The sequence below is a fragment of the Phyllosticta citriasiana genome (genome assembly GCF_038021145.1).
Source record: "Phyllosticta citriasiana strain CBS 120426 chromosome Unknown IWZ02scaffold_14, whole genome shotgun sequence".
Lineage (NCBI taxonomy): Eukaryota > Fungi > Ascomycota > Dothideomycetes > Botryosphaeriales > Phyllostictaceae > Phyllosticta > Phyllosticta citriasiana.
This window is the reverse complement of record NW_027117291.1, coordinates 722,123-747,609: the sequence shown is the minus strand read 5'-3', so window position 1 is coordinate 747,609 and position 25,487 is coordinate 722,123. Positions and strand designations below refer to the sequence as shown.

General features: G+C 56.9%; 9 protein-coding genes across 9 annotated transcripts; 5 read left to right on the top strand and 4 right to left on the bottom strand.

The window, feature by feature from the left end:
- The first annotated feature begins 1,498 nt into the window (after positions 1-1,498).
- Positions 1,499-2,717, top strand: IWZ02DRAFT_461232 (uncharacterized protein). Its single transcript, XM_066768202.1, has one exon. It carries the CDS (start codon positions 1,562-1,564, stop codon positions 2,360-2,362), a length of 801 nt encoding a protein of 266 aa, XP_066619368.1. The 5' UTR covers positions 1,499-1,561; the 3' UTR covers positions 2,363-2,717.
- On the top strand, positions 2,708-4,514 carry IWZ02DRAFT_81180 (glycoside hydrolase superfamily). Its single transcript, XM_066771255.1, has 4 exons — positions 2,708-2,842; positions 2,894-3,053; positions 3,104-3,816; positions 3,882-4,514. The coding sequence occupies exons 1-4, from the start codon at positions 2,775-2,777 to the stop codon at positions 4,291-4,293; spliced, it is 1,353 nt and encodes a 450-aa protein (XP_066619367.1). The 5' UTR covers positions 2,708-2,774; the 3' UTR covers positions 4,294-4,514.
- Positions 4,515-8,780: 4,266 nt separating this feature from the next.
- On the bottom strand, positions 8,781-9,506 carry IWZ02DRAFT_436278 (uncharacterized protein; the record flags this gene model as incomplete). Its single annotated transcript, XM_066766513.1, has 1 exon — positions 8,781-9,506. One exon carries the CDS (start codon positions 9,504-9,506, stop codon positions 8,781-8,783), a length of 726 nt encoding a protein of 241 aa, XP_066619366.1.
- Positions 9,507-11,742: 2,236 nt separating this feature from the next.
- Positions 11,743-13,485, top strand: IWZ02DRAFT_471705 (major facilitator superfamily domain-containing protein; the record flags this gene model as incomplete). Its single annotated transcript, XM_066768895.1, has 3 exons — positions 11,743-11,988; positions 12,010-12,505; positions 12,560-13,485. The coding sequence occupies 3 exons, from the start codon at positions 11,743-11,745 to the stop codon at positions 13,483-13,485; spliced, it is 1,668 nt and encodes a 555-aa protein (XP_066619365.1).
- A 65-nt stretch (positions 13,486-13,550) lies between these two features.
- On the bottom strand, positions 13,551-14,629 carry IWZ02DRAFT_81125 (uncharacterized protein). Its single transcript, XM_066771254.1, has 2 exons — positions 13,870-14,629; positions 13,551-13,680 (listed from the first exon to the last, which is right to left on the bottom strand). The coding sequence occupies exons 1-2, from the start codon at positions 14,444-14,446 to the stop codon at positions 13,616-13,618; spliced, it is 642 nt and encodes a 213-aa protein (XP_066619364.1). The 5' UTR covers positions 14,447-14,629; the 3' UTR covers positions 13,551-13,615.
- Position 14,630: 1 nt separating this feature from the next.
- Positions 14,631-17,006, top strand: IWZ02DRAFT_81118 (uncharacterized protein). Its single transcript, XM_066771253.1, has 4 exons — positions 14,631-15,343; positions 15,556-15,849; positions 15,921-16,171; positions 16,222-17,006. The coding sequence occupies exons 1-4, from the start codon at positions 14,814-14,816 to the stop codon at positions 16,911-16,913; spliced, it is 1,767 nt and encodes a 588-aa protein (XP_066619363.1). The 5' UTR covers positions 14,631-14,813; the 3' UTR covers positions 16,914-17,006.
- On the bottom strand, positions 16,775-17,829 carry IWZ02DRAFT_508496 (uncharacterized protein). The gene has a single exon (XM_066770450.1). It carries the CDS (start codon positions 17,717-17,719, stop codon positions 17,099-17,101), a length of 621 nt encoding a protein of 206 aa, XP_066619362.1. The 5' UTR covers positions 17,720-17,829; the 3' UTR covers positions 16,775-17,098.
- Positions 17,830-18,063: 234 nt separating this feature from the next.
- IWZ02DRAFT_508490 (uncharacterized protein) lies at positions 18,064-20,069 on the top strand (the record flags this gene model as incomplete). Its single annotated transcript, XM_066770449.1, has 3 exons — positions 18,064-18,214; positions 18,276-18,506; positions 18,564-20,069. The coding sequence occupies 3 exons, from the start codon at positions 18,064-18,066 to the stop codon at positions 20,051-20,053; spliced, it is 1,872 nt and encodes a 623-aa protein (XP_066619361.1). The 3' UTR covers positions 20,054-20,069.
- Positions 20,070-21,319: 1,250 nt separating this feature from the next.
- Positions 21,320-25,420, bottom strand: IWZ02DRAFT_461199 (uncharacterized protein). Its single transcript, XM_066768201.1, has 2 exons — positions 22,487-25,420; positions 21,320-22,072 (listed from the first exon to the last, which is right to left on the bottom strand). The coding sequence occupies exons 1-2, from the start codon at positions 25,032-25,034 to the stop codon at positions 21,735-21,737; spliced, it is 2,886 nt and encodes a 961-aa protein (XP_066619360.1). The 5' UTR covers positions 25,035-25,420; the 3' UTR covers positions 21,320-21,734.
- Positions 25,421-25,487: the final 67 nt, after the last annotated feature.

Sequence of the window (25,487 nt, the reverse complement as noted above, 5' to 3'; positions counted from 1 at the left end):
GGCAAGCCGTGCTCAGGAGAAGGCTCGACGATTGCTGTATCAGAGGGCGAAGGTCAGTGTTTATGCTCGGCGAGCTCGCGTGGGCGATTGATGTATCTATCTGGCCATGGTCGCATCACGCCGGGTCGGTCATGAGGAACCTGATGGATCCGCTTGTCGTCAGTCGGTTCGGGGCGATAGAGCGGGGACCGGATCTCGTCAGTCTTGGTTGGTCGGCTTGTCGGCACCCCCGATGGTGAAGAATTGGCCAATTGATGGACCAGCAGGTGCGTTGTGAGTGACGACAAAATTACTCCATTTTGCGAGTCTGTGTCAAAGGTGACCAATGCATTAAAAGTGCGTAACTTCGACGGAACACGCGAGCGGCAACAGTGCGTAGGGCAGAAATTCCAACAATCTAATTGTTGAGGCGCAAGACCAGAGGCTACTGCTACATGAAACCGGAAATGGGGTATAATGTAATGTGCTCCAACTGCTATGCTAGATGATGGCAAATACAAGCAAAGTCCGTCTCTTTTCAAAAGCGAGGGCCTGGTCCACAGGCCGTCTCCGCGTCGCGACCAATCTTTGAGAGGTGCTATCATTTGGATCATTATGCGTCGACTCTTATCGTTCCAGACCCCGGCTGGTGTGTATTGGAAGTTTTGGTGGGGAAGGATCCAATCCTCGCCAATCTTGGGTTTCAAGGCAGCAATCCGGCACCGCGATGGTTTGCAAAGTGAAAAAAAAAAAAAAAAAAAAAAAACCCAGGGCCGTGAGTGGCTACTCTCGCTTTTCGCGGAGATAATGGTAGGCGTCTTTGACCGTATCGGTTACACTGAAGCCGCCAAAGAGCCATTCGTTGGAATGACGGCCGGAGTAGAAGCTGCTGGTGGTGCTGTGGCGCTTGTAGTTGGTGGAGGTTGATGATGTAGTGGTTTCGCGGCTGAGAGTAGACGACATGCGCTGGACGCGCGGCCGGGGTGGGCTCTGCGAATCGTCCTTTGGCATTGAGGTAGGAGGGAGTACGACAGTGGATTGAGCATCGGTTCTCCTGGTCCTGGTCCTGGTCCGAGAGCGAGAGCGAGAGCGAATCTTTTCCTTGAGAGCGCCAAAGAAGATTGATTCGGCATAAGGAGTTGAGCGCTGGGACTTGTCGTTGATGCAATGGGTTTGCGAGGTTGCGTCAAGCGACATGGGTCCGGTGGAGGAGGAGGAGGAGGATTGAGCAAAGGTGCGGGAGGTCATGGTGGTTGTTATTGTTGTTCGATGGCTGAAATTGATGGTTTGCGCTGAGGAGAGAGAAGATGGGACATGTTAAATAAATAAAAGAACAGTCAGTGGTGGGTAGGAGATGGCATTGGCGGTCTCTTTGTTGCAAGGACTTACCGGATTGGGCAGATTAGGGTTCGAGGGGTCGCCGACCTGGACCTGGACGCCTGCCAGGCCAGCACTAGGGCTGAAGCACGGACCCTCCGCAGACCACATGCAGTGACGGCCCGGGGTCTGTGCTCATGACGGAGTTTGCGACGGGACAGCGGGCGCCTGAGAAGATGAAGGAGAGAGAGAGAGGGAGAGAGAGATGCAACTATTCGCATCTCGACTGCTCCAGTCTCGCTCCATCGCCGATTCTCTGGCCTCGATCGCTCCAGCTCGGCACTTTCGCCCAACACCCTCAACTTCTTCGATCCCGCTGCTCTGCCGTCCGACAACCACTTGCTGGCCCCATCTCGGCCATGTGCTCAAGGCATGCATGCATGGTGGTTGCCTTAGGCTGCCCTCGCCGGTCGACAAACTCACCCAAACACCACAGACCACGGACGGCATCGAGTCGACAACTGGCACACGCTCTCTCCGGGAGTCTGCAGCTTCACCACCCATGCTCGACACTGTGACTCTTCGAATCATGACGCCTGACCTGACAGCGCCGACATGCCGTCCGTCTGGCCACGGCCCATCGCCTCCCGATTCCCTCTTGATTGCGGAGCCGCTCAAATCTGCTCCAAACTCTCTCCCGAAAGACTGCTCGAGATTCCGCCTTGAACATGCCTTGCCAAGTCCTCTCCTGCTCAAGCATGCCCGCTGCGTTTCGTCGCCGACGACATCTCGACCTCCTCCCGCCATCTCGCTCCCGCGCTCTGTTTCATCATGGCACTCGTGGGATCCCTTGTGCATCCTCCACCGGCACGGTCCTGCCCATCACCACTCGGGAAAGGTAGGTGCTAATGCGGATTCCGGCTCCCTATATATCAACCTCCTGCCTACCGCTCCTCCCACTCTCGGGCTGCCGTCCCGTCGGTCCCAAGCCGAACTTCTCCTTTTATCCAAGTCGCTATTATTGGAGGAATGTTCACTGCTCGCTTGCGGCAATCAAACGCCTTGATGGAGCCGAATACAGTCCCCTTTGGAGGTTTTTGCCGAACTTTTACAGAGTGTGGCGCGTCGGTGCGCGTTTCAACCTGCTTTTTTTTTGGGTAAACGAGCCTGTCACTCCTGCCCGCTCCAGCTAAACCACTTTGTATCACGGCCTTTATAGCGCCTCAATATCATCGCCCCTTGTCATCATTGGTCGTTATTTTCAAGTTTTTCCGCTTCAGACCTCGCTCCGCCAGCCTTCGCTAAACAACTGCCGCCTCGGCGTTTATTCGGAACTCGTACCTGTCACAGAAGCTCTCCACACTCCGGCAGAGTATATAGATGTCCATACTGCGCGCAGAAATGCCATTCTTCTCCAAGCCTGGTGCCAGTTCAGCCCTACATCTTTTCGTTCACTTCAACCTGATTCGACTTTAAAAATGACTCTCCTTTCTACTGCTCTTACGTCGCTCCTTGCCGCGTCTGCGGTTCAGGCCGGCCCCATCTCGTGAGTACATGGCTTTGATCAACTTTTGTATGCCATTTTGACTCGAGACAGTCGTCGCGCTGCGGCTGGTCTGAACGCGGCAGCCAAAGCCGCTGGCCTCGAATACTTTGGCTCTGCCACCGACAACCCTGAATTGACCGACTCGGACTACATGACTATTTTGAACAACTCCGACCAATTCGGCCAAATTACCCCTGGCAACTCCATGAAGGTCCGCTTACTGTGCGGAATATGGAGCCAACAGTGACTGAATTTAATTAGTGGGACACCATTGAGCCCTCGCGAGGCACCTTTTCCTTCACCAAGGGTGACGCCATTGCCGACCTGGCCGAGCAAAACAACCAAAAGCTGCGCTGCCACAACCTCGTCTGGCACAACCAGCTGCCCAGCTGGGTGTCCAGCGGAGGCTTCGACAACGCCACGCTGGTCGAAATCCTGCAAAACCACATCACCAAGGAAGTCACGCACTACAAGGGCCGCTGCTACCACTGGGACGTGGTGAACGAGGCGCTCGACGACGACGGAAACTACCGCGACAACGTCTTTTACACGACCATTGGCGAGGCCTACATCCCGATAGCGTTTGCCGCGGCCGCGGCGGCCGACCCGGACGCGAAGCTGTACTACAACGACTTCTCGATCGAGTGGTCGTCGACCAAGCACACCAACGCCGTCAACATTGTCAAGCTGGTGCAGTCGTACGGCGTCAAGATTGACGGCGTGGGCATGCAGGCGCACTTCACCGTCGGCCAGACGGTCACGCAGGACGCCATGGAGTCGGCGATCCAGGACTTTGCCGACCTGGGCGTCGAGGTGGCCATTACGGAGCTCGACATTCGCACCACGACGCCGGCCACCAACGACGCGCTCGAGCAGCAGTCGACCGACTACCAGACCATCGTAAACGCTTGCTTGGCCAACAGCGCTTGCGTTGGCATCACCATTTGGGACTACACGGACAAGTATAGCTGGGTGTAAGTTGGCCCATCTTGAAAGCTTTTTGGCAGTAGAAAGAGACTAACCAGCGTGCGCGCGCCAGCCCCAAAACCTTCCCCGGCTACGGCGCCGCTCTGCCCTGGGACGAAAACCTCAAGACCAAACCCGCGTACGACGGCATCCTGTTGGCCCTCGGCTCTGGTACGTCTGGGGCCTCCCCATCTTCCTCTTCCTCCAACACCAACAACACCTCTTCATCTCCTTCCACTCCTTCTGCCTCGACGCCTGCCGCACAAACAGCAAGCGTCCAGGCCTCGTTTCAGGCCACCATTGTCGCGTTCACTCCCACTGCTGCTGCGGTCGTCGCTACCCCTACTGCTGCGTCATCTGTTGCTGAGACTTCTTCTTCTGCTTCTCCCAGCATAAGCACAAGCGCCTCTGCCGGCCCGCGTCAGGGCAAGTCATGCAGACGCCGCCGCTCCAAGAAGAGGGCTGCTGCTGCGCTGTCTTCTTAGGTCACGTTTTTGAAGAGCGGGAGGGGTGTTTATGTTGCGCAGAAAGGGCGAGATGATGTACAGAGATAGTGAGAGGTAAGATGTACAGCTTCTTCTCGTATCTATTTGTGCGGTTTTGGATGTGCATGTACTGTGTGTTTGACTCTTCTACCAGAGGTGGTACTAGCTATGGTCTGCCATTGCCCTTGCGGCCAACTATTCGACACACAGGCCTTTGCGAATGTAAATGCAAATGCAAAGGATTAGACAGTGTATATGGACTGGCGAGTGTCGTCCTTTCCCTCGCGGCCCAAAGCTTCCCTCATTGTCTCCACTTGAACTTCCTCTCTACTTACCTGCCTTACCCAACGCCGCCAACGCTTCATCCCGTGCATGCGAAGGGTAGACACCGAGTGAGTGACAACGCGCCAATGCCAGGATGCCTTCAACGACCGAAAACAAATGGAGGAAAGGGAACCCACAGGCACATCTGCTATCTCAACCAACTGGGCAAAGGAAGCGGGATGTGGAAACTTTGATCGAGCATTGAATTGCGGCGTTTCTTTTAGGGGGCCAGCACAAGGAAAGGGGCCTACCGGCAGGGGAAAGAGAGGAAGAACAAAAGGCTTGGAGAGATGATTTTGTTGTGTCCATTAGAGAGATAGAGAAAGGAATGGGGGGGTTCAGTGCTCACTCACCTGGCTGCCGCAGCTTTCCTGCTTTTGTTAGCGTGTTGGTCAGTATGGTGGCTTCAGAATCAATAGATAGGCAGGTAGTCTTAGACGAGAAACTTAGGTGAACCAAACCTCAAATATACAGAGCAAATCAAATGCAGGCCGTGCTTTTGGGAGCCGCGTTTGCGGGTTATGATGCTCACTAGAATGCCTTTGCTTTGGATTTGGCTTGTTTTCCGTTTGTCACCTACCTGGTGAGTGGAAGGTCTTGTGGTTGTTGGGTCACTTGCCTGTGTGTTTTGTCTGTCTTCCTGCGATTGTGAGAGACGTGATGGCTTCCTATGTCTGGCTTACCTCCGGTCTCAGCTGTGACTCACAGATTCGCTTTGCTCTTGATAGATGTGGATATGGTAGTCTGCGTCCTACTCGGTTGATTTAGTCAGTGAGTTAGTCGCATGAAATTGTCAGTTAAACCAGTCAGTGAAACACTCTCAAAGCCACAACACCACCTTTCCTTCCATCGCGACCCCAAAAGGAGAAGAGGAAAGATAGGACGAGCGGGAGGACGAGGGAGGACGGCGGCGACTAAATAGTCGCGCAATAAAATTGCCTCAAACATTTGCTCTCGCCCCCCACCCACTCCGATCGCCCCAAAACACTGACCCATCGATCCGCCTACATGGCCTCTAATCTCTCGCCCCTCACACAGACACAGAGTCTCTCTCTAGCCCATCAGTCCATCCGTTCGCCTGTCTCGGTCTCGACTCAACCCATGCATACCTACTTACACGCCCCCCCATCGCCATTTTCCCCGCCCGCCCACAGTCCCACGCTCCTCCACTTATGCAGAGCCTCTACCTCTTTCTCTCCCCTTCCCCCCTCAACCAACTTCGCCACTATCGCGCCCTGACTCACGCAATCAATCAATCAACGCCGCAAATCCGCTTTCCATCCCCACCATCTATCTCTCGCATCCCCCCATTCATCCAGCGACGACTCATTCAGACCACTCTAGCCGCTTGCTCGACCGCGAACCGGGCTCCTGCCGCGCACGCAACCACGCCATGCCATGCTATGCCGTCCACCGTGCACTGCCCTTTTCGACTTTGGCCGGTGGTCGACGCGGTGCCTAGATACGTGTGCGCCGCCACTCGCGTCACCCCATGAGCGCATTTCCGCTCTTCTTCCCTCTCATCCCGTAGAGTAGATGCTGAAATAGGTGCATGCGCGCATAGATTGCGCACGCACGTCGCCGTCACTCCGTCACGGCCTTTTGGGCGTTTGAATCGAGTAACGCAACGCGTGGCAGTGCGTTGCTGTTCTCCGCACACGCGCCTACTACAGTGAGTGAGTAAGTGCATTTGGAGGGGAAAGAAAAAACGTGTCTTCAACCAGACAGACACCGACCCCCCACGCACCAATGCGCCCGCTTGGCTTGGCTTGGCTGGGAGTGTCGCTCCGCTTCTCGTCGACTCTTGTCGCGCCGCATGGTCCGGTCTGGAATCATCTCGTCTGCTTGTCTGTCTTGTCGTCTCTGTGTGTACGGTACGTGCGACCCAAGAAAGCTAAGAATAGGCAGACACAACCAACCAAGCCGACCTTCCTTCCTGCCTATTTGTCTGCCTACCTCGGCCATAACACACACCACAGGGCATCATCTGGCTGGCATCGTGACATCCAAGCCACGCAGGCAGGCAGGCAGGCAGGCAGGCAGGCAGGCAAGCAAGCGTAGAGTCACAGTCAGTCATATAGCGGCAGTGAAATAAGCAAAACGAAAAATGCCACCGACGTACCTACCCACCACACCCGCCTACGTCGACGACGGATGATGGCAGTGCCCGCTACCTATCCGCCGCCCGCCGCCCGCCGCCCGCCGCCCGCCGTCCATCATCTATACGCGAGCCCAGCTATAGCCAAAGCCAGCAAACCGCATCATCGTTCGGTCCGGTCTGGTCTGGTCTGGTCTGGTTTGCTCTGGGTGGTCGCATTGCATGGACGACGATGTACATGACAGATGGTGACGGCGTGGCGCGGCGGCAAGCGCGCCATGGCAGGAGACGAGAATGCAAACCATTGCTTACCTGCTTGATTGTTCTTCTTTCGACATGTGTGTGGGTATGTATATTGGTGTGTGTGTGTGTGTGTGTGTGAGTCGAGCACCCACCATTGCTTGAACGTATGTGGTGTAGTGGATTGTGTTGATGTGATGGATGGGTACTTGATGACTTACTGACTGCCGCATGTGCGTCCGTCCGTCTGATGGATTGAATGACGCTTTTTTTTTTTTTTTTTTTTTTTTCCTCTTTTTCCAAGACCTACCTCATCACTTGAATGCCTCACAATCAAGCAATTGGCCAGCAGTGCCACCTCCAAGATAAACGGTCGATTTCGAATCACCGCACACAACATCGCGAGCAAGCCCCAGGCACCGAATCTCCACGCCCAGGTCCTCAGTGCCATTTTGCCTAGGTCTTCGGTCGCAATGCCGAAAGGCAGTGAAAAACCAAAAGCGACTAGCAGGTGATGCTACTGCTACTGCTCCTCGTCCATGCCTATCTGTCTCCACCACCACCACCACCTTGCTTGCACCGTCGCGGCGGGCCGCTGCCACTAGCACTGGTTGCACCGGTGCGGCGCGCGTCAATCCTGTAATCAGTCTGTCAGTCATTCAGCGAGTGTCAGTTGGTCGGGTGTCTAGACTAGTCCATGACACCCACCCACGACCGCTGCCTGCCCCAGCCACCACCACGCTTGCGAATGCCGAAAACGATACAGATGAGCGCTGCTTGGCGAGCCATGGTGTCGCTTTCTGTGGTGGCAGTGGACAATGAACAACGCCGGCGCCGGCGCCCGGCACGGATGCCGACGCCTCCCTTCCCCGCGCCCGCCGGCAGCGGCAGCTAAGGCGGCTGGCTGGCTGCCCATCAACGCCATGGCGGTTGCCCACCGACATGGCGTCCAGCCAACCGAGTCACAGAGTCTTCTTCGTCACATCGACTGCCTGCCGACTCGACCATCGGGGCCGCCACGCAGTCACCAGTCACAGTGGCGTGGAGGTCTCGAGGCGTAGGCACAGGACGCCGGCGCAGCCACTTCCGCAGCCGCCGACGACGACGTCGACGCGTCGCTCGGATACGAGGACCGCCCCGTTGATGATTATGATGACGACGAGACGACGTGCGGTGGCTGGCGTGGAGTAGGGATGCGCTGGGAAAGTTTGGAAACGGTCGAGGAGACAGAGGCCGACGATGTGAAATGTGATGGCATGCCACGCCAGCACGTGTCGAGCTAACGTATATTGAGAACCAGCTGATGGGGGGTCGGCTGGTCTGGCTGCGTGCGTGCGTACTGTATGTATAATGTCAGTAGTCGTAACAATAGCAGCAACACGCAGGCAGGTCGGTGGCCGTCTGGTGACGGCGGCGATACATGTTTGGCATGCAACGAAGGGAGAAGACGGGCGTGTTTGCTCGGTCAACGCACATGACGGGTTGGATACGTACCTGGTTCGTCTCATGACGAGGGGGGATGGTAGGTAGCGAGGTACCTAGGCAGGTAGCGCGCAGGTGTATTGACGTGGAGTCTGCCATCCAAATCATCGGCAGATCGCAAATAGCCGCCGCCCACCTGCCTAGGTGCCTGGACGGCAGGACTTCAGGCAGAGCAAGAGAAAATTTTCCTTCCCTTGGTGGGCCTTGCATTGTGGTTCAATCCTCCGGCTGGACTTGTTGAGGACGAGGACTGTCATCATCGGGAAGAGCCCCTCCCCCGCGCGAATGCAGATGGATCGGACGTCGTCTGCGGCGTCGCCGCGAGCAAGGAACCCCCAGACTGTCAGGCCGTGGGGAAGCGCGGCTGGCGGAGCTTAGCTGCGCCGTTGGCGTGCCGTAGCGCCAAGGGTCTGTCTGCGGCATGACGTGACGAGATCGGGCGAGCTTGGTTTGTGATATGGGAGGCTTCGTTGGCTCTTGGTTTTGCTTTTTGCGGGTGCCCTGAGCTGCTGAGCTGGGCCTGTGACTGCGCGCGTGTGTGCTGTCGGGCGCGGGTTGGTTGCTGAAGCTTGGTGAGGGTATGCGCGCGCGGTTCCATGAGTGCAGTAGACGGGTGGAGTCGAGTTGAAAGCCATTGGGTCGTCAGAGTGCCGGTTGGAGGCCGAACGACAGGCTGGGCCTGGATCGCTGGTGGATTGGCAGATTTTCCAAAAAAAAATAAAATAAAATAAAATAAACCAAAACCTTGTACTCTCTGTGGGAGGCGGTTTGATAGGTTGATGGCGGCTAGGTTCGGCTTGCCGTAAGTACAGTGGATCTTGACAGAGTGTGGTGCGACGTATGCATTCTGCAAGGCCGTCTGGGGTAGATCTGGGGACTCGGGCTTCAGGAATGGAAAGCCAAAGATGCGAAAAAAGGGGAGACGAGAGAAACGTCTGGATATTATTGGAACACTCTCCTTGCTTTGTTCTTGCGCCACACCGTTGTAGTGCACGACGTGACGACGACGACGACGACGACGACGACGGACGACACGGCTTCGGGGCGATTGATGTCTCGCTGTCCTCATCGACTTTTGATCGGTCGAGGTACTTTCGAGCCGTCATGCCATGGCATCATGCAATGGAGCAACCAACCTAGCTAGCGGCTAGAGCAGCACTCCCAAGACCCAATGGTATCTGCACACAGCCGTTTGTCGATAAATCGGCAGTTCGCCAAAGCACTCTCAGGTCTCTTCTCAGTGTTTGTGATCAGTCTTGTCATCTGGCATACCTTACCGGCCTGAAGATGGATGAAGCAAATTCTCCTTGCTGTGCCATATCAGCGGCATGCGGGCCCTGCTTCTCCTCGTGCTGCCGGCTGCAGTCCCTGCTTCTGCGAGTGCATAAGGTATTTTGTATGAGGTTTGGTTGTCTCTCACGTCACCCCCCCCCCCCCCCCCCCCCCCGCGCGCCGCAGCAGCCGCCCTCAGGAAACGGGCTAAGGCACCTCCTGCAGCCATCCCGTCTTCCGACCTGGCCAACTATCGCTTGACCTTGCCTTCTCGCAACCTCCATCTCGACCGCACGCTTGACCTGTTCTACCGCTCTTGCAGCAAAGGTACATCAACTCTGCGGCCTTTGCGTACCCACCCCATGCAAGGCCACCACGGTACATCCAAGGCCGCCAAAACGGTTGTAGCGTGCTTTTTCAATCTCTGCTCAGCTTTTAATATACAGAGCCGTGCGTGCATATTGAAGGGTCCAAATCGCTCCGTGATCGAACCTTGACGATGAATAAAGATTGTCGGCCTCTGAAGCCTCGGGAAGGGGACTCCAACCAAGGTTCCGCAATGTATTAGTGATGCGTTGTCGTGGTGGCCTTGGGCCTGCGCCGGCACGGCGCTATCAAGTGCTCGACGAGCATTGGCGAGGTGATCGCGATGCAGCGCTAGTCGTCTCGTCATCTCGTCAAGTGTGGGTCGTGTTGGGTGCAACTTGTTTACCTGCGCAATGGCTCCAAGTCGGTCTCGGATGGGCGTGTGCGCTAAGGTAAAAATGCCATCATATGACGTTGGGAGCAAGAGACACAGGCAGTGTGGAATGTGAACGAGACATGAAGCTATCGTGAATCTCACACATTCCTCGACAACCGCCGCTTGATTGGTGCTAGCACCGACGTCTTACGTACTGACTCAACTCGAAAAGGATGGGAATCAGAATGAGACGGGGACCGCAAAGTGTGACCCGGAATCTGTGGCATTTCGAAAATTATTCTGTTAGACGAGATGGTGCCCTGCATGCAACCCATCTTGTCCAGTCATAATGGTACAGCTCGCCGGCGCCCATGACGATGCTCCATCTGAGGCTGTGATGCATGCAAGGAGGGGTCCCCGGACAAGGCACCTTGACGCCGATGAGGAGATGGACTCGCACGTACGCTCGTGGGTGTCGTTGCCCAATTCGGCTGGGTCCGGATCTTCATCAGGCCGGCAGGTTATTGTGATGTCAAGTGCTGGGCCATCTAGACCCTGCCCAGCAATCGCTTGTGGCTGCTAATTTAGACTGATAGCTGGATGTACCTTTTTCTCTGCCTGCCCGCAGGGCGACATGCGCGGTACAAGCATGCCAGGTCCTCCGGCGGGATGCACCCGGGGCACAGCTACTTTGCCCCTATGTACGCCCGACTCGCTTGAGCGGTACTATTTCGATTCCTGTACTAGGTGTACTTGGAGCCAGGGAGAATAGCATCGATGAGCCCCGGACGCCGTGATTTCGTTGCGGGATCCCCATGGCCTATGCTGCACGGAATCATGCCCGTCTGAGTTATCTCGCTGCGTCGTTTTTGGACCAATCTCTTAGCTCGCCAGCAGCATGTACCGACGTGGACGATGTTCCAGTCCCGTCTCCTTGAAGCCGGATTCTGGGCAGGACCTCCCGGGTAGAGTTACCATGTGGCCAAACTAGTACTACCCCCGTGGTCAAGGTGTTGGCACTCCGGACATTGCAGCGCGAGGCCGTTGGTCCGATCAGGGCCAAACCCCCAGACGATCCAAAAAATGCCTTGGATCGTGCGCAATGTAGATGTCTGGGCTCGGCCCAAGCTAATGCTGTCCCCATTCCCAGATATGCGCGGTTTCGTTTTGTGTCAGGGCCATGCCCTTGGAAGAGCGCATGGGGCCATTGACTTTGTCAAGAGGGCCGATGGCCATACTCGCAGATCCGTTATTATGCAGAGGGTACCCCACTATCTCATGAGGGCCACTTGTTGTTTCTCTCTCAGATGATGCTCTGCCATTGAGTTTCTTCACCAAAATCACCAACTCAATGCAGTCCCTTCGCCAATACCGTGATATTGGCGCATATGTCGAGGCCACTCACGGCCAGAGGGAGTGGCCTCAATCACGAAAGGACTCGGAGGCCACGCTGCGGTCCTCCATCAGCGATGGCACCGGCTTCTTCTCCACGTCGTCTTCGGACCTCGAGAAGCAAGACGACCCGTCCTCACTCCAACAAGTGAGGCTGCTCGAGCACCACGAGCATGACCTCACCACCCCTCCCACCGCAACACCAGTACGTCAATCCTCTACTGAGATTGTTGACGACTTCAACCTGCACTGCCTCTCGAACAAGCCCGACGACCCAGCGAATCCGCACACGTGGCCCTACTCGAGGAGGTATTGGGCCTTGTTCATCATCATGTGCGTCGTCTTTTCCCAAGCCTGGGCCGGATCAGCAGACTCGATGAACACGTCCATAGCGGCAAGACAGTTACACGTCTCGAGTACCGCCGAGTCTCTTGCAACAGGTCTGTACTTGGTCGGTCAAGGAGTAGGATCACTCTTCGCAGGCCCGCTGTCCGAAACTTTTGGGAGGAACGCCATCTACCTTTGCCCCACTGTCGTATACATGTTCTCCGTTGCCGAAACCGCCATGATGAATACGTTTGCAGGACAGATTGTCGGCCGCTTCATGGTCGGATTCTGGTCCAGTGCGACAATAGCCACAAACGGCGCCAGCGTTGATGACATGTTCAACGCAAGAACAAGAAGTTGGGCGTTTCCTCTTTTGTGTGCGGCTGGCGTTTTGCGTAAGTCTCCAATTCCCGGTCCCTGGCTCTTTCGTTGCTGACGCCTCGCAACAGCCAGCGCTCTCGCTCCAGTTGCCAGTGGTTGGATTGTCGAAGCTGGTTGGAATTGGCACTGGGCTGACTGGATCACCCTCCTCATGAGTTTTCCTCCGTGGCTCGCAGCGCTTCTATTCCTCCCCGAGACGTATTCTCCCCTGCTCCTCAAATGGAAGGCCCAGCACCTTCGTCGAGTAACTCACGATGAGCGATACATGAGCGCCCTCGAAACGGGCGGTACCCTCGGCCAGCGGCTCAAGGAGGCGCTCCCTCGTCCCGTCATTTTCTTGACCCGAGAGCCCGTCATCATCATTCTGGGCATCTACCTCATGCTTCTCAACGTTCTCATCTTCACCCTGCAATCCGGATTCGAATTCTTGTTCACGCGGACGTACGGTTTCTCTGTCGGCCTGACTGGCTCAGTCTTCCTCGCCATTGCCGCTGGCTGCATTTTCAGCCTCATCCTGACCCCCATTTTCTTGAAAAACGAGAACAAGACACTTCGTCGCCGACGCCGACAGGACGGACCTCGTGCCAAGCTGCCGCCCGAGATGCGGCTGTGGCCCGCCATCATTGCGGCTCCATTCCTCGCCATTTCCCTTTTTGGACTTGCCTGGACCAACGATCCGTCGATAAGTCCGTGGTGGGGCTGCGCGTCGTGCTTCATCTTCGGCTACGCTCTGCTCTCCATACTCGTCTCGAGCTACCAGTACATCATGGACAGCTACGGGACGTATGCTGCGAGCGCGCTGGGAACCATATCGCTGCTGCGGTTCATGGTGGCGGCGGGGGTCCAGGTTGCGGCACGGCCTATGTTCGAGTCCATGGGACCCAAGTGGGCATTAAGCGCCGTTGGTGCCGTGGCGGTGGTCCTGGTGCCGGCGCCCCTAATCTTCTGGAAATACGGCGAGATTGTGCGGGCGAGAAGTCGCTACGCTGATTGATGAAAGTTGGCTCGTTTTTTTTTTTTAAAAAAAAAAGAAAAACAAAATAAAAAAGGAAAAATCTGGCATTGTGCGTCTTGTTGAGCTCGTCGACTTGTGGCGGGTACACATGGGCATTTTCTCGGCACTGTCAACGTTTTCTCTTGTTTCGTTGTCTTCCTTTCTCGAGCAAGCAGAGTTTGCTCAAATTGATGGCTATTTCGTATTCATTAGCAAGAAGAGTCCATTTCCATTTCTGTAATCCTCTTTTCCATGGTTTTTGTTTTGGGTGATGTAAATAAAAACTAGGGATCATTTTCTCTGTACAGGTGTTCGAAGGACCTTGGCATCGTGGGATTCATTTTTCAAGCATAACAATTCAAGATCTTTGGAAATGAAGCATACCCTGAAGCAAGGAGGGACGGCATCTACGAGGCATTGGAGCGAGGCAATGGCAAGTTGGCGAGCGAGGGAAGTAGGTACGGCCAATTGACTTGAGCCAGGAACAAATGGATAATAATGTCGAAATGGTGACTTGGTCGCGAAGCACGACTAAGAAAGTCGAGGTGAGATGAGATGACGAGAGGAGAGCATGGGGTGTGGTGCGGTGGGTTCGTTGCGGGGGGGGCGCGTCGCACACGTGCCGTCGCTTAGCATCTGTGCCCTCGCTGGAGCCGCCCGCGGCGGGCCTGCACCGACCCAAACACGAACGACCGACGACGGGGACTCGACAAAGTCTTCGCAACACGCTACTCCCTCGCGAGGCCTCCCACAAGCAGTTCGACGCTATCCATGGCATCGCATCGCAGGCCTTTTTCGACGAGCATCGTTGCCTGGCGGCTTGACAGTCGGTGCTGGACTTGTCGCTGAGGTCCGGGTGCCGGGCGGCCTTCCCCGTGACTGACGTCTTGATGGCCAAGGCCTTAGTCCCGATGCGGAAAGGCGCGCTTTTCGGACCTGGAGCGCACCTCAGGCAGGTCATCGGTACTGGTACTGGTACTGGCTCTGGCTCTCTGCTCTGCGTTTCTCGCCGCGACTGGCTGTGTGCAGACTCGACCTCATCCTCCACTCTCACTCCTCCTCCTGCTATTCTCTAGCCTCCTGCCCTCTTCTGCTCGACAGTCCGCAAAGAGAATGCACCCTGCTGCCTGCCTCGCCGATTCTCCCTCGCCAATCCGCCTCTCTCTTTGAAGCTCCGCCGCCCTCCCGCCGCCAGTTTCTCGCGACTCCGCACACTCGACTCCACCCACCTTGTCGCCCCAGCCCTCTTATCCTCCTCCCTCGACCCTTGTCCGGCTATCGATTCGACTCTGAATTGATTCCTGCTCCTCTAGCTACCGAATTGCACCATGACGCTTCGCCGCTCCTCGCGCGCTCCACCACCCGCGCACAGCAATTCGTCCTCTTCCCTCTCCTCTCGCGACCGCACAACCCGCTCCAACAACAAAGCCTCCTCTCCTAACAAGTCGGCTTCGCCTGGCTCTCTCTCGTCAGAAGAGGGCGACGGCGCTGCTCGTCATCGTCACAGCGAAGAGCCTCACACTCGGCGCCGCACACGCGCCCAAGACATTGAGGAAGATGAAGCCGCCAAAATGGATGAAGACCTCGACGATGACGTCGGAGACGACGAGGAAGAGACCACTCGTTGCATTTGTGGCTATCAGGAGTACCCAGGACCGCCGTCAGATGACGAGGATCTGGCCGTTGGCTCCGATCTTCAAGCCGAAGACGTCGGTGGTCTCTTTATCCAGTGCGACAAATGCAAAGTCTGGCAACATGGTGGCTGCGTCGGCATCATGGAGGAGAAGGCTGTTCCCGAAAACTACTTTTGCGAGGAGTGCCGGAAGGATTTGCACAAGCTGCTATCAAGTCCCAAAGGGTATGTGGACATTTCGAGCTCTTCTTTCTCCCATTCTGCAGCCTACACATCGTGTCCACGTCTGATGCTGGGTGTCGCTGCTCGTTGCAACAATCTGGGTGGAGCGGTATCGCAGACGCGGCTATGCAGGCGCCACCGGCGCCAATGGAAACACATTGCTCAATGAACTATCCCGGACTGTTGAACCATTTGTTGACAACGTGGACATGCAGACAAAAGTACTCCCACTACATTCCCGTCGTCGGCGACAAGCAGCCTCCCAAGTCAAACGTGCGCAAGGGCTCCATTTCCAAAGAACACGAGTCGAAGGCCGCCAGGGACAAGGACAAGTCGAGAGCAAGTGTCGAGGCCCACACAAAGCGACGTTCGACCATGAACAGTCGCGCGGCGTACGATGACGATGAAGTCTTACGCAAAGTCATCGAAGAAAGCAAAGGCGACGGGGGCGCAACAGAGCCCGAGACCAACAGTCGCAAGGGCAAGAGAACCCGGGACGAAAGCGAAGAGTGAGTTGGGCGATTCCCGACAAGCCCACAAGTTCAACCAGGACCCGCTGACGGCGTTGTGCCACTGGCAGTGCAAAGCAGGGTATCAAGAGACAGAGGACCGGCTCTGGATCTTCTAGTTCTCCCGCGCCTTCGGAATTGGCCGAATCGGAGGAAGAGGGTCGTTCCAAGTCCAATTCGACAAGCCAAAAGCAGAAGCCTCGGGGTGCTGCTGCAAGAAGCCAGCAGGAGCGCCTGCTTCGAGAGCAGAAGGAAAGGGAAAAGGAGCGCGTAGACGCCGTCGGGAAGCGAAAAGGTCGTGCGGAACGGAGGCGGGCTGAAGGTGAGCTGTTGGACGCTTCTGCTTTCGGGACAATGTTAACAGGACAACAGAATCAATAGAGGCCCCACCCGTTGGAGAAGTTCGAGAAGAGCCGGATCAGAACGAGTCGGAGAATCCTGTAAACCAAACTCGCGATAATACTTCGTCGGCACCTCCGCCGCCATCGAGAAAGGGGAACAAGGCGGGTGGTCCGAGGCGTGGGGGCAATCGCGTTGGACGCAACCAATACACACGGGACCGAGACAATCCTGCCAACGACAAGGCAGCATCTCCTCATCGCACTGGCTCCCGAGGCCTCAAGGATAAAGGGGACGACGATTCGCACGCCAACGGCGCCGAAGCGTCGGCAAACGGAAGCGGCAGCGACGCTCCAATCGCTGCGCGAGGCCATAAAAACAAAAAATCGGGACTGTCGAAGATTGATAAGATTAGTTGGAAGGACATGAACGGCACGGCATCGCACATGCTCGAGTATATTTCGCGGGTCCAGGTGGAGATGGCCAGCGAGAAGACCAACACAACCAGCTCAGCCATGGCAGTGGTTAAGACGCTTCAGGTGATGAACGGCGAGAGCGGAAGCGGCTCAGACGGCAATGCGTCGGGAGACGCGAGCAAGGCGGTCCCCACTTCGAATGGCAAAGAGGAAGACTACGACGGGCTGAACAGTCTGGAAATGATGGACGTACTCACGAGAAACCTCGTATTATGGCAGCAGAGCTTCGGGGAGCATCGCGACAAGTAGGTGCGGGTCCTAGGACGAAATGTTGTCTCGTTGTCACTGTTTTGTTTGAAAGGGGCCAAGCTCGGCGTCGGGATGTCGGAATCTGTTGCTCATCGTCTTTACTTGGTGTTTGGGGGCGGGAATTCATGTCTTGGGCGTTGGCGACGGACAGGTTGGCGCGACTGGAACATGGTGGTCGGTTTAGTCTACAGTGATGAAGTAGCCGCAAGCGAGAAGTTTAAACGCAAGAAGTACCCATTGCCGCGATCCCTGGTAGCGAGCAAACTGGACCCTGGAATTGAGTTGGGACCGGTTGGCGGGCACATCCAGATTGTCGCCTTGGACAGATTGGCTGGCCAAGTCGAAGGCGTCCAGTCCAGTCTGACGCATGGCGGACACGACGGGAACCGAAGCTCGAGCTCGAGCATTCTGCGAGTGATTGGCGTTGGGGAGCGGGAGATTGATGCCGGCCCAATTTCTAAGCCCCAATGCCCAAAGCGGCCTAGCGAGGCATCGCATCCGGGACCGACGACTGACTTGGACCTCTTCCCCATGCCCGCAACGTATCCGTGTGACTGCAGCACACCGTAGCGGACATCATCATCGTCGACGTCGACCGCCCAGTAAGTCGAACCTCCAATCTGCTTCTCCTCCTGCCTCTGCCTCTCCATCCTCGAGCCCACTTGTAGTCGCCGGCGCTGGCTGGGGCCATCCACGGCCACGGCCGCCCGACACATTTCTACAAACACCTTCACCGCACACGACTGCTGCTCCCCATCAGCGCCCGCCGTCATTGTGCTTTTCTGCATCTCCATCTTCTGCTGCATTTCCTCTGTCCTAGAAGCTCCAGCCTGCGTCGTTGTGCTCGTGCCCGCGCCGCGCCAGCGTCGACAGCTGCCGGCAAGAATCTTTCAGCTAACATTGTCACTGTCGCAGCAGCCCACATAGCCTGCTTTGCAAAGCGCACAAAGCCTGCTGCATTCTCGTCGCTAGCTTGTTCGCAAATCGCCCGGTAGCATTAACGTGTCCACCATGGCAGCTGCTACTGATGGATATCGAGGCTCCGGTTCGTTTGCCCCGGCGTTTCCTTCCTGCTATCCACACCTGCCACACAACCACCTCCTCCACCTCCACCTCCATCCAACCTTGCCTACCCGCCACCACCTCAACCATGGCCGCCTTGCTCCAGGACCTCATACGCCTTGCGACGTATTCGCTAATGTGTATACTTTCATGGGCAGGCTACGATTGGCGCTCCACCTCAATCCGACATTCCTCCCCAGACACAGTCTCTCCGCTCTACCCAGACCGTCCCATTAGGCGTATGGCGCTTCTCAAGACCACCACTCATCCCACAATCTGGACGCTAACTTTGCCTCACAGCGCTCCCAAAGCGCCGCCTGCGCTCGCGCCTCTCGCCCGAGCAAGCAGAATCCATCACCTATCCCACGCCCCCAGTGAGCTCGCCGCCAGTCTTCGATTTTCCCTACACGCACCCCGACAAGGTTGCCACTCTTTCGACGCGCCAACAGCGGGGTGAAAAGGACCACAAGTGCAGCTGCGGGGCAGATCACTCGGAGCAGGAGAGCGAGGATGACGAGGACGAGCGGCTTGGTTGGTTCCAGCCTCGGCGCAAAATATCTGCCAAGGGTCTTCTGACAACTGACGCAGCCACGGGCGGTGCGGGAACCAAACCGATTCCGCCAGGTTCGACCTCGTCAGCAGACGGTTACGAGTCTTTCGAAAACACGAACAACAAGAAGAAGCGAAAGATACCAGTCTCGGGCAGCGCTGGCCATCACGGAAATTTGACGGCTGAGATGGCCAGCATGGGCATCTCCAACCACGGCGCCGGTGCTGCGCATGAAGAGTGCGAGAACACCGTAGGCCAGTACTACGGTAGCGGATCGTCTGCAGTGCCTGTGCCTGGCTCCGGAACCGGCATCTCAGGAGCCGGAAGAGGACGGTATGGCAGGTCAGCAGCGCGGTTCACGAACGAGCGGCGACCCCTTGGAGCTTCAACATCCAGTCTAAACGCCAATGCTAACGGCAATGGTGGCAGAGCAAGACCCAATGGTGTCGGTGCTGGTGGCAAAGGCATGTTTCTCTATGGGAAAATCACAGGTGCAGACGATGTGGCTAACCTTCGACAAGCTTCCACGGTGGACCACGGCATCATTTCCACTGCCATTGCTAACGCTCAAGCCGCCGGGAAAACTGTCAAGGGCAAGGAGAATATCAGTTTGCTGCAGCAGGAAGCCACCAAGGCAGCGCCTCAAAAGACGCAGTTTACCTTTACTTGCGGTTCGCCGAACCAGCCGACTTGGCCCGGCCAGAACGGCTCTTACTCAAGTGGGACCGATCTCCGTGCTCCTCCCCCAGCCTCATCATCCGCACCAGCATCACGCATTCCACTTCCAGCGCACTCGACCCGTGGCGTGACCACGCATGCCACCCAGACAAGTCCCCAGATGAATGGCACACCGCAGGCTAGCACGGCTAGCCAGCAGACGCCGCCAACTGCCAATTCTCAACAGTCTGCCCCGCAGCAGCAGCCGAAGAAGCCCCGCCGCAAACCCGAGAAAATCTACGCCATGGCAGCTCGTCGTAGACGCCTGCAACAAGAGTACACCAACTACCACCATCCACCGTCGCGCGACGATATTTGGATATGCGAGTTTTGCGAGTATGAGGACATTTTTGGCGAGCCACCTCGTGCTCTGATTCGTCAATACGAGATCAAAGACCGCAAAGAGCAGAAGCGTATGGCAGAAAAGAGGCGGTTGCTGGAAAAGGCCAAGATGAAAGGCAGGAAAGGCAAGAAGATGTGCAAGAGCTCTCAGCCAAGAACTCCTGCATCAAGCAGCCAGCATGCCCAGCCGCATGACCAGCACTACGACGACCAGCAACTGCACCCAGATGATGGTGTGGAAGGGCAAGGAGACGAGTACTTTGAAGACGATTACGACAATGGCGCTCCTCCCCATGGCGGGTCCGATATCGACGCCGGTTATATACCACCTCCCGCACCATCCGAGCCCCCAGACGCTAGAGTACAAGTGCAGGATCGAGGCATGAATACTGGAGAGGCTGTGGGAAGCTGCGAGTTTGGTCCTCCTCCTGGTGACCCAGACGATAGCGTTGCAACCCAGGGCATCTGACGGGCCAGGCTTGGGCTTATGCGGTGCATGCTGTCATTTGCTGGTCTTGCATTCGTCGTACGATGGTGTTGGTCGGTCTACTGGACGCTGTTTGGCTGGGGTGTGAGTGCGATCTTGGGTCGGTGAGGGCCAGTCGTCGCTCACATCTCTTTTCCTTACTTGCGCTTGTTTGTTGCATTTCACGGAGTCCACGATTTGGTTCTGCGACGGATGCTTTGGACATGGCTTGTTTTCTCTCTTCGCCTGGCTTTTGCCGGGTTTTGATACTGCGCTGCCCGTTCCGCGGTCTCTCTGATTCGTGGGCATGGAGCCGCAACTTTCTTCTCCCCTCTTGGCATGGCGGTTGCATCTTGGACACGAACGAAGCATACAAGCGATGGATGGGGATGACGAAGAACAGAAAACGATACACTCACGATTGCATTTACAGCGCAGCGAGAGGCCGACTTCACAGCCCGGCGCTCAAAGGAGAGCGGAGTAGAAGCGGCGCAACCACGAGACTCGCCCAGTCAATCGTGGGAGCAGAAATGGTGGATGTCGACTCGAATCTGACTTGGGCACAGAAGGACGGGTCAGAGGAAGGCGAGTTGACGGACAAGATGGGATGACAGGGGGTTTCATCCAGTGTTAATGAGCAGACAACGACTTGGATCTAACCCCTTCAGATCACTACAACCCCCTTCCAAGTACGGCAGCCTCAAGCGCGACACAGCGTCAAGCCTGCTTGGCTGTTTGCCCTCTCCTTTTCCTTCTCCATCCATTACACCAAACCAACCACATAACCCTCTCCCTCCACCGCCTTCATCATTCCTTCCCCCCTCCTCATTGTACAATAACGTGGCGTCCACATGCACGCACACATGGCACGTATGTATGTAAACCAACCCCAACACCAACTCAACCACACCCTTGTCCGACACACGTAGCTAGCCTTTTTTCCGTAGAAGAAGCACAGAGGTGTGTCTGAGAGAGGAAGAAAAATACAGAAAATCAAAATCTTGAGCACTGCTGGGTTGAACTTGCTTTGGTGACTCGATCTCATGGTGTTGAGTTCGAACAGAGTCCCCTCTCCCTCTACTGCTGCACGTGAGCGGAGAAGGAGCGATAGAAGGAGAAGAAGCGCGGATAGTGGGTAAGGGCGAGAAAGGGAAGATAGATAGGAGAACTGACATGGCACGTAGGCAACTGACATGGCACGTAGGCAGCGACGTGTGGCCTGTGGAGCAAAAAGGTCATGATGATCAACTTGCCCGTCTTCGCGGGTGCCGTTGAGAATGGGCTCAATGGTCATCAAATGGTCAATTGTCACTTCTAGCATTCAATTCGTGATCGCATTGGGGGTTCGATTGATTGGGATTGGTTTGGTTTGCTGGCCAGCCAGAAGGGCAGAAGTAAGTGTGTGGGAAGGAAGGAAAGGTAGGTAGTGGTATCGTATGGCATGTATGCATGGACAACCGTCTCTTTTTTCTTTCGCTCAATCCGATCAAAGCCAATCCGTCCCCTCTCATGTCGTCTCTACTCGGTACGGCAACACGTCATTTCCTCTCTACCCAATGACACAAAGGCCCCATGCCACCCCATCCATGCCTTCGTCTCATCGTATGCTCGCTCTTCTAGTCATACATCGAAGCAACGGCGGCGGTCCGGCCCGCTCGCCCATCTCGGACCCAGTCACGTCACCTCATCTCCTCGACGGGTCGACGTAGTACTCGCGCTCGCGCTCCCAATCCTCGCGCTCGCGCTCGCGCTGCGGCTCAATCATGCGCGCCGGCGCCCTCTTGTCCCTCTCCCGCTCCCGCTCACGCTCCTTCTCCCTCTCGGACTCCTCCTCATCGCTGTCGTACTCGGAGTCGTCATCCGGTTGCGCCGCCGACGAAGATTGGTGGCGCCGGCTCTTGCGGCGGTGGTGGCGGTCGCGGTCGCGGTCGCGCGAGGAAGCTGTCGCAGCTGCTGCCGCCGTGGGTTGCTGTTGGGCGCTCGCTGCAGAAGAAAAGTCGCTGCGGCTGTTCTGATCGTCTTCTTTTGCGGTGGTGGATTGCGTTAGCGCGTCTAAGACTGTGGTGATGACAGGGGTGATGAAGGTGCTGAGTGATTTCTTGGAGTGCTTGTTGCTGGTGGTGCTGGGGTCGTCCTGCTCTTTCGCAGCAGTGAATGCTGCCGCCATGTCTGGCGCCACAGTCTTATCGCTATCACCGCTGCTCGATGCAGGTTCACTGCTATGCTTGCGACGGTGATGGCGTTTGCCGTGGCGCTTACTGTGCTTGGTGTAGAAATCGAGGTCGCCGCTGGCCTCTGTTGCGAGAGTCTCTTCTGATAAAGAGCGGGTAGACGACGCAACTCGATACGCGAGCTTGTCTGCCTTTGCCGCAGCGGCCTCATGGGGTGAGGGTGCTCTTGGTGCTGGGTGCTCTGAAGCATCGGATGGGTGATTACCTCTGGCTTCCCGAATCTCCCGCGTGCGATCGGCCAGGACTTGTATCTCATCTTTGGTGAGAACCCTGAGCACAATCACGCAATCCATCCTTTCTTCGAACCGTTCCTTGGCTTCCTCGAGCGCTTCGGGGTTGACGAGTCTGCGATCAATCTTTGTCCAACGGGCATCTGGCGGAATGTCCTTTCCCTTCTTTGCGTCCTTCATCGGGGCAACGCCTTCGCGAATGGGATTGGGGTCTTCGGGAAATTTCTCAGTTGGCTTGCGAAGAATTCCCTTGGGCTTTTCGGAAGCGTCCTTGTCCAGCTTGGGTGGGGAGACTATGCGAACACGGGATGTACCATCCTCGTTGGCAGACATGTGGCCAGGTTCATCAGTCATGGCCTGGCCGAAAACACTGCTGCTGCGCTCAGCAGGCACCTTTGGTTCTGACCTGGGCTCTGCATCGCGCTCTCGGCGCCGGCGACGCTCTCTGTCGCTGCCCGAGGTGCTCCCATCTCGCTCCATCTTCGTGCCGCTTGCGCGCTCCAGTTCCTGCTGGACACGCCGCCGATACTCCTCGTCTGGGTCAAGTGGAGGTGCTGCCTGTTCACGGGGCTCGCGGCGCCGTTCTTCACGATCTCGGGTACCTTCCTTGTCGACATAATGTCTCTCCCGTGGAACGTCGCTCTCGTCAGAAGAGTGGTGCCGGCGATAGTTCTTTTCCTCGTCAGAATCTGTGCAATTCTTACGGTCGCGGTGACGGCGTTCTTCTCGTCGGTCTTCGCGACGTTCCTCACGGTCACGGCGCTCTTCCCGACGTTCGGTTTGACGGCCTTGGTGTTCTGCTAGTTGGTGGGCACCATAGGCCGCACCCATTGCCACGGCGGCAGACGGAAGAACGCTCGAGAGGGGGTCCCGGTCACGTTCGCGGTCATAACGATCCGTGTCTCTGTCCCGCTCGCGATCCCGTTCACGATCTCTTTCTCTTTCCCTCTCCCTTTCCCTTTCGCGGTCGCGGTCACGCTCACGCTCCCGCTCGCGATCACGCTCTCTTTCTCGTTCTCGCTCGCGGTCGTAATCTTTCCGTCGCTCCCTATCCAGGTCTCTGTCCCGCAGACGATCTTGATCGTAGTCTCGCTCCCGGTCATGTCTTGTGGGTTCCCTGTAGTCCTCACGCTTGGGCTGAGGCACATAGTCGCTAACATTGGGAAGATGGATGGCGGGCTCGACTTGGTAAGCGGAAACTGGAGGCACCGCACGGCGGTCCTGGTAAGGATCGGCCCCTGGCCCAACGCTGCTTGGTCTGATGCCGAATCCTCTCGACTCTACGTCAGGATCGTCAAGCCGTGGCGGATATCCGGTGCGGTCGTCATAGTCGGACCGGTAGTTGTAGCGGTCGTCTCGTACCTCGCCTTCAGGTCGAGACGCGGATCGATGCACGTAGTCAGAATCGCGATAATACGAGTCTGTTGTGGCGGACCGACCGTGTGCTCGTTCACGAGAAGAGTCGCGGCCACGCTCGCGAAGGCTGCTTGTCCTACCCATGGCCCCCATGGTGGTGGTGGCGGCGGCGGCGGCGGCCAGGCCGTTGATCTTGTCAAAACCCCGCGTCGTGACTGGTGGGCCGCCAAGGTCCCGGGCCGACGTCCTAGGACCGTAGCTGTCCATCATGCTGGTCGGGCGGCGATTCCGCGAGTCGATGCTGTTGGACCGACCCCGCCAGCTTGGCTCGGTATCTCTGTACATGCCGGCGGGGTCAGTGTACGAGTACTCGCTGTCATTGACCTCTCTGACTGGATAACGTTGGGTGGTCGTGTGATAGGCCTTGGTTTGTGTGACGTAGTTGTCCTCTCGGCCGCTGTCCCGCCCGCCATCTCGTCGTCTCGCATCCACTTCTCGGGGATCGACTCGCACGGCTTCGCCATGGTCGATGCTGTAGACTTTTCGATGGCTGTTGCCGTGGCCATGGTGACCTTGTCGAGACGAGGGCCTTGCACTCGGGGTGGACGTAGTGACATAAGTGCTCTTGGTGGTGTCGCCAAAAGTGTGGACGGAAGAGGATGGACTGGAGGAGCGATCGTAGTGAGAAGTGCGCAATGGCACGTTCAAGGTGCTAGAGGGCCGGTCTCTAGCGTCAACAGTAGAGCGACGTGGTCTTCCAGAGTAGACGTCGTAGGAGCTGCGGGTTGCGGCGCTGGGGGCCGTCGAGTAGTTGACTCGGTCTCCGCTGGACCTGGGCGAGCGATAGGCCGAGTTGTAGTAGGCAGCGTCGTAAGAACCAAAAGTACCGGTCGAGGCTCGTGCCGGATCAGCTATGCGCCTCCCGCCTGGGGAAGACGGGCGGTGGTAATGCCTCGAGTCCATGGATCGCGGCGGGTGTGGGACGGAATAGGCCAAGGTGGGGACGTGGGAGGAAGAGTTGCTCGAGGCGCGCGGACGAGAGTAGGGATAGTGGTGAGGTACGGGATGAGTATAAAGCGGGGTGGAGAGACGCCTGTTGGAGAGGTGGTGAGAAGGCTGGGTTTGGTGGGAGACGGGCGTAGGCCCGCGTGCAAGGACGCCTGTCATGGTGAGCAGAAGGGTCAGCGTCAGAGCCTCAGACTGGGGAATGGTGGCGGGCGACGGAGCTCACAGGTTTTATTCAGAACGCTAGTCGGTCGAAGGCGCTGAGCTGGCCGAAGCGTTGCACGGGGAAGTGCTGAGGAGACGTGGTGGGTTTCAAGGGCACCCTGGGAGCAGTGCAGTGGGCAGAGGGTTGCGGGCGTGTTTGGAGACGGAGTGGGCTGAAGCTAGAGGGTGGCTCGAGTGTGAACAGTGGAGCGGGTAGGTAGGGTAGTAGCGGGTTGGGAGATGCAGGACAACAGCAGGACAGGGTTCAGGCTCAGTTGTGCAGGAGAGTCAAAAACGCGGACGGTCGGTTGGGAGGAAGAGGCGAGGCGATGCGATGCGATGCGATGCGATGCGATGCGATGTGATGCGAGACGATGTGGGTGGGTAGGCGGTCAATCCTGCCTGACGGGC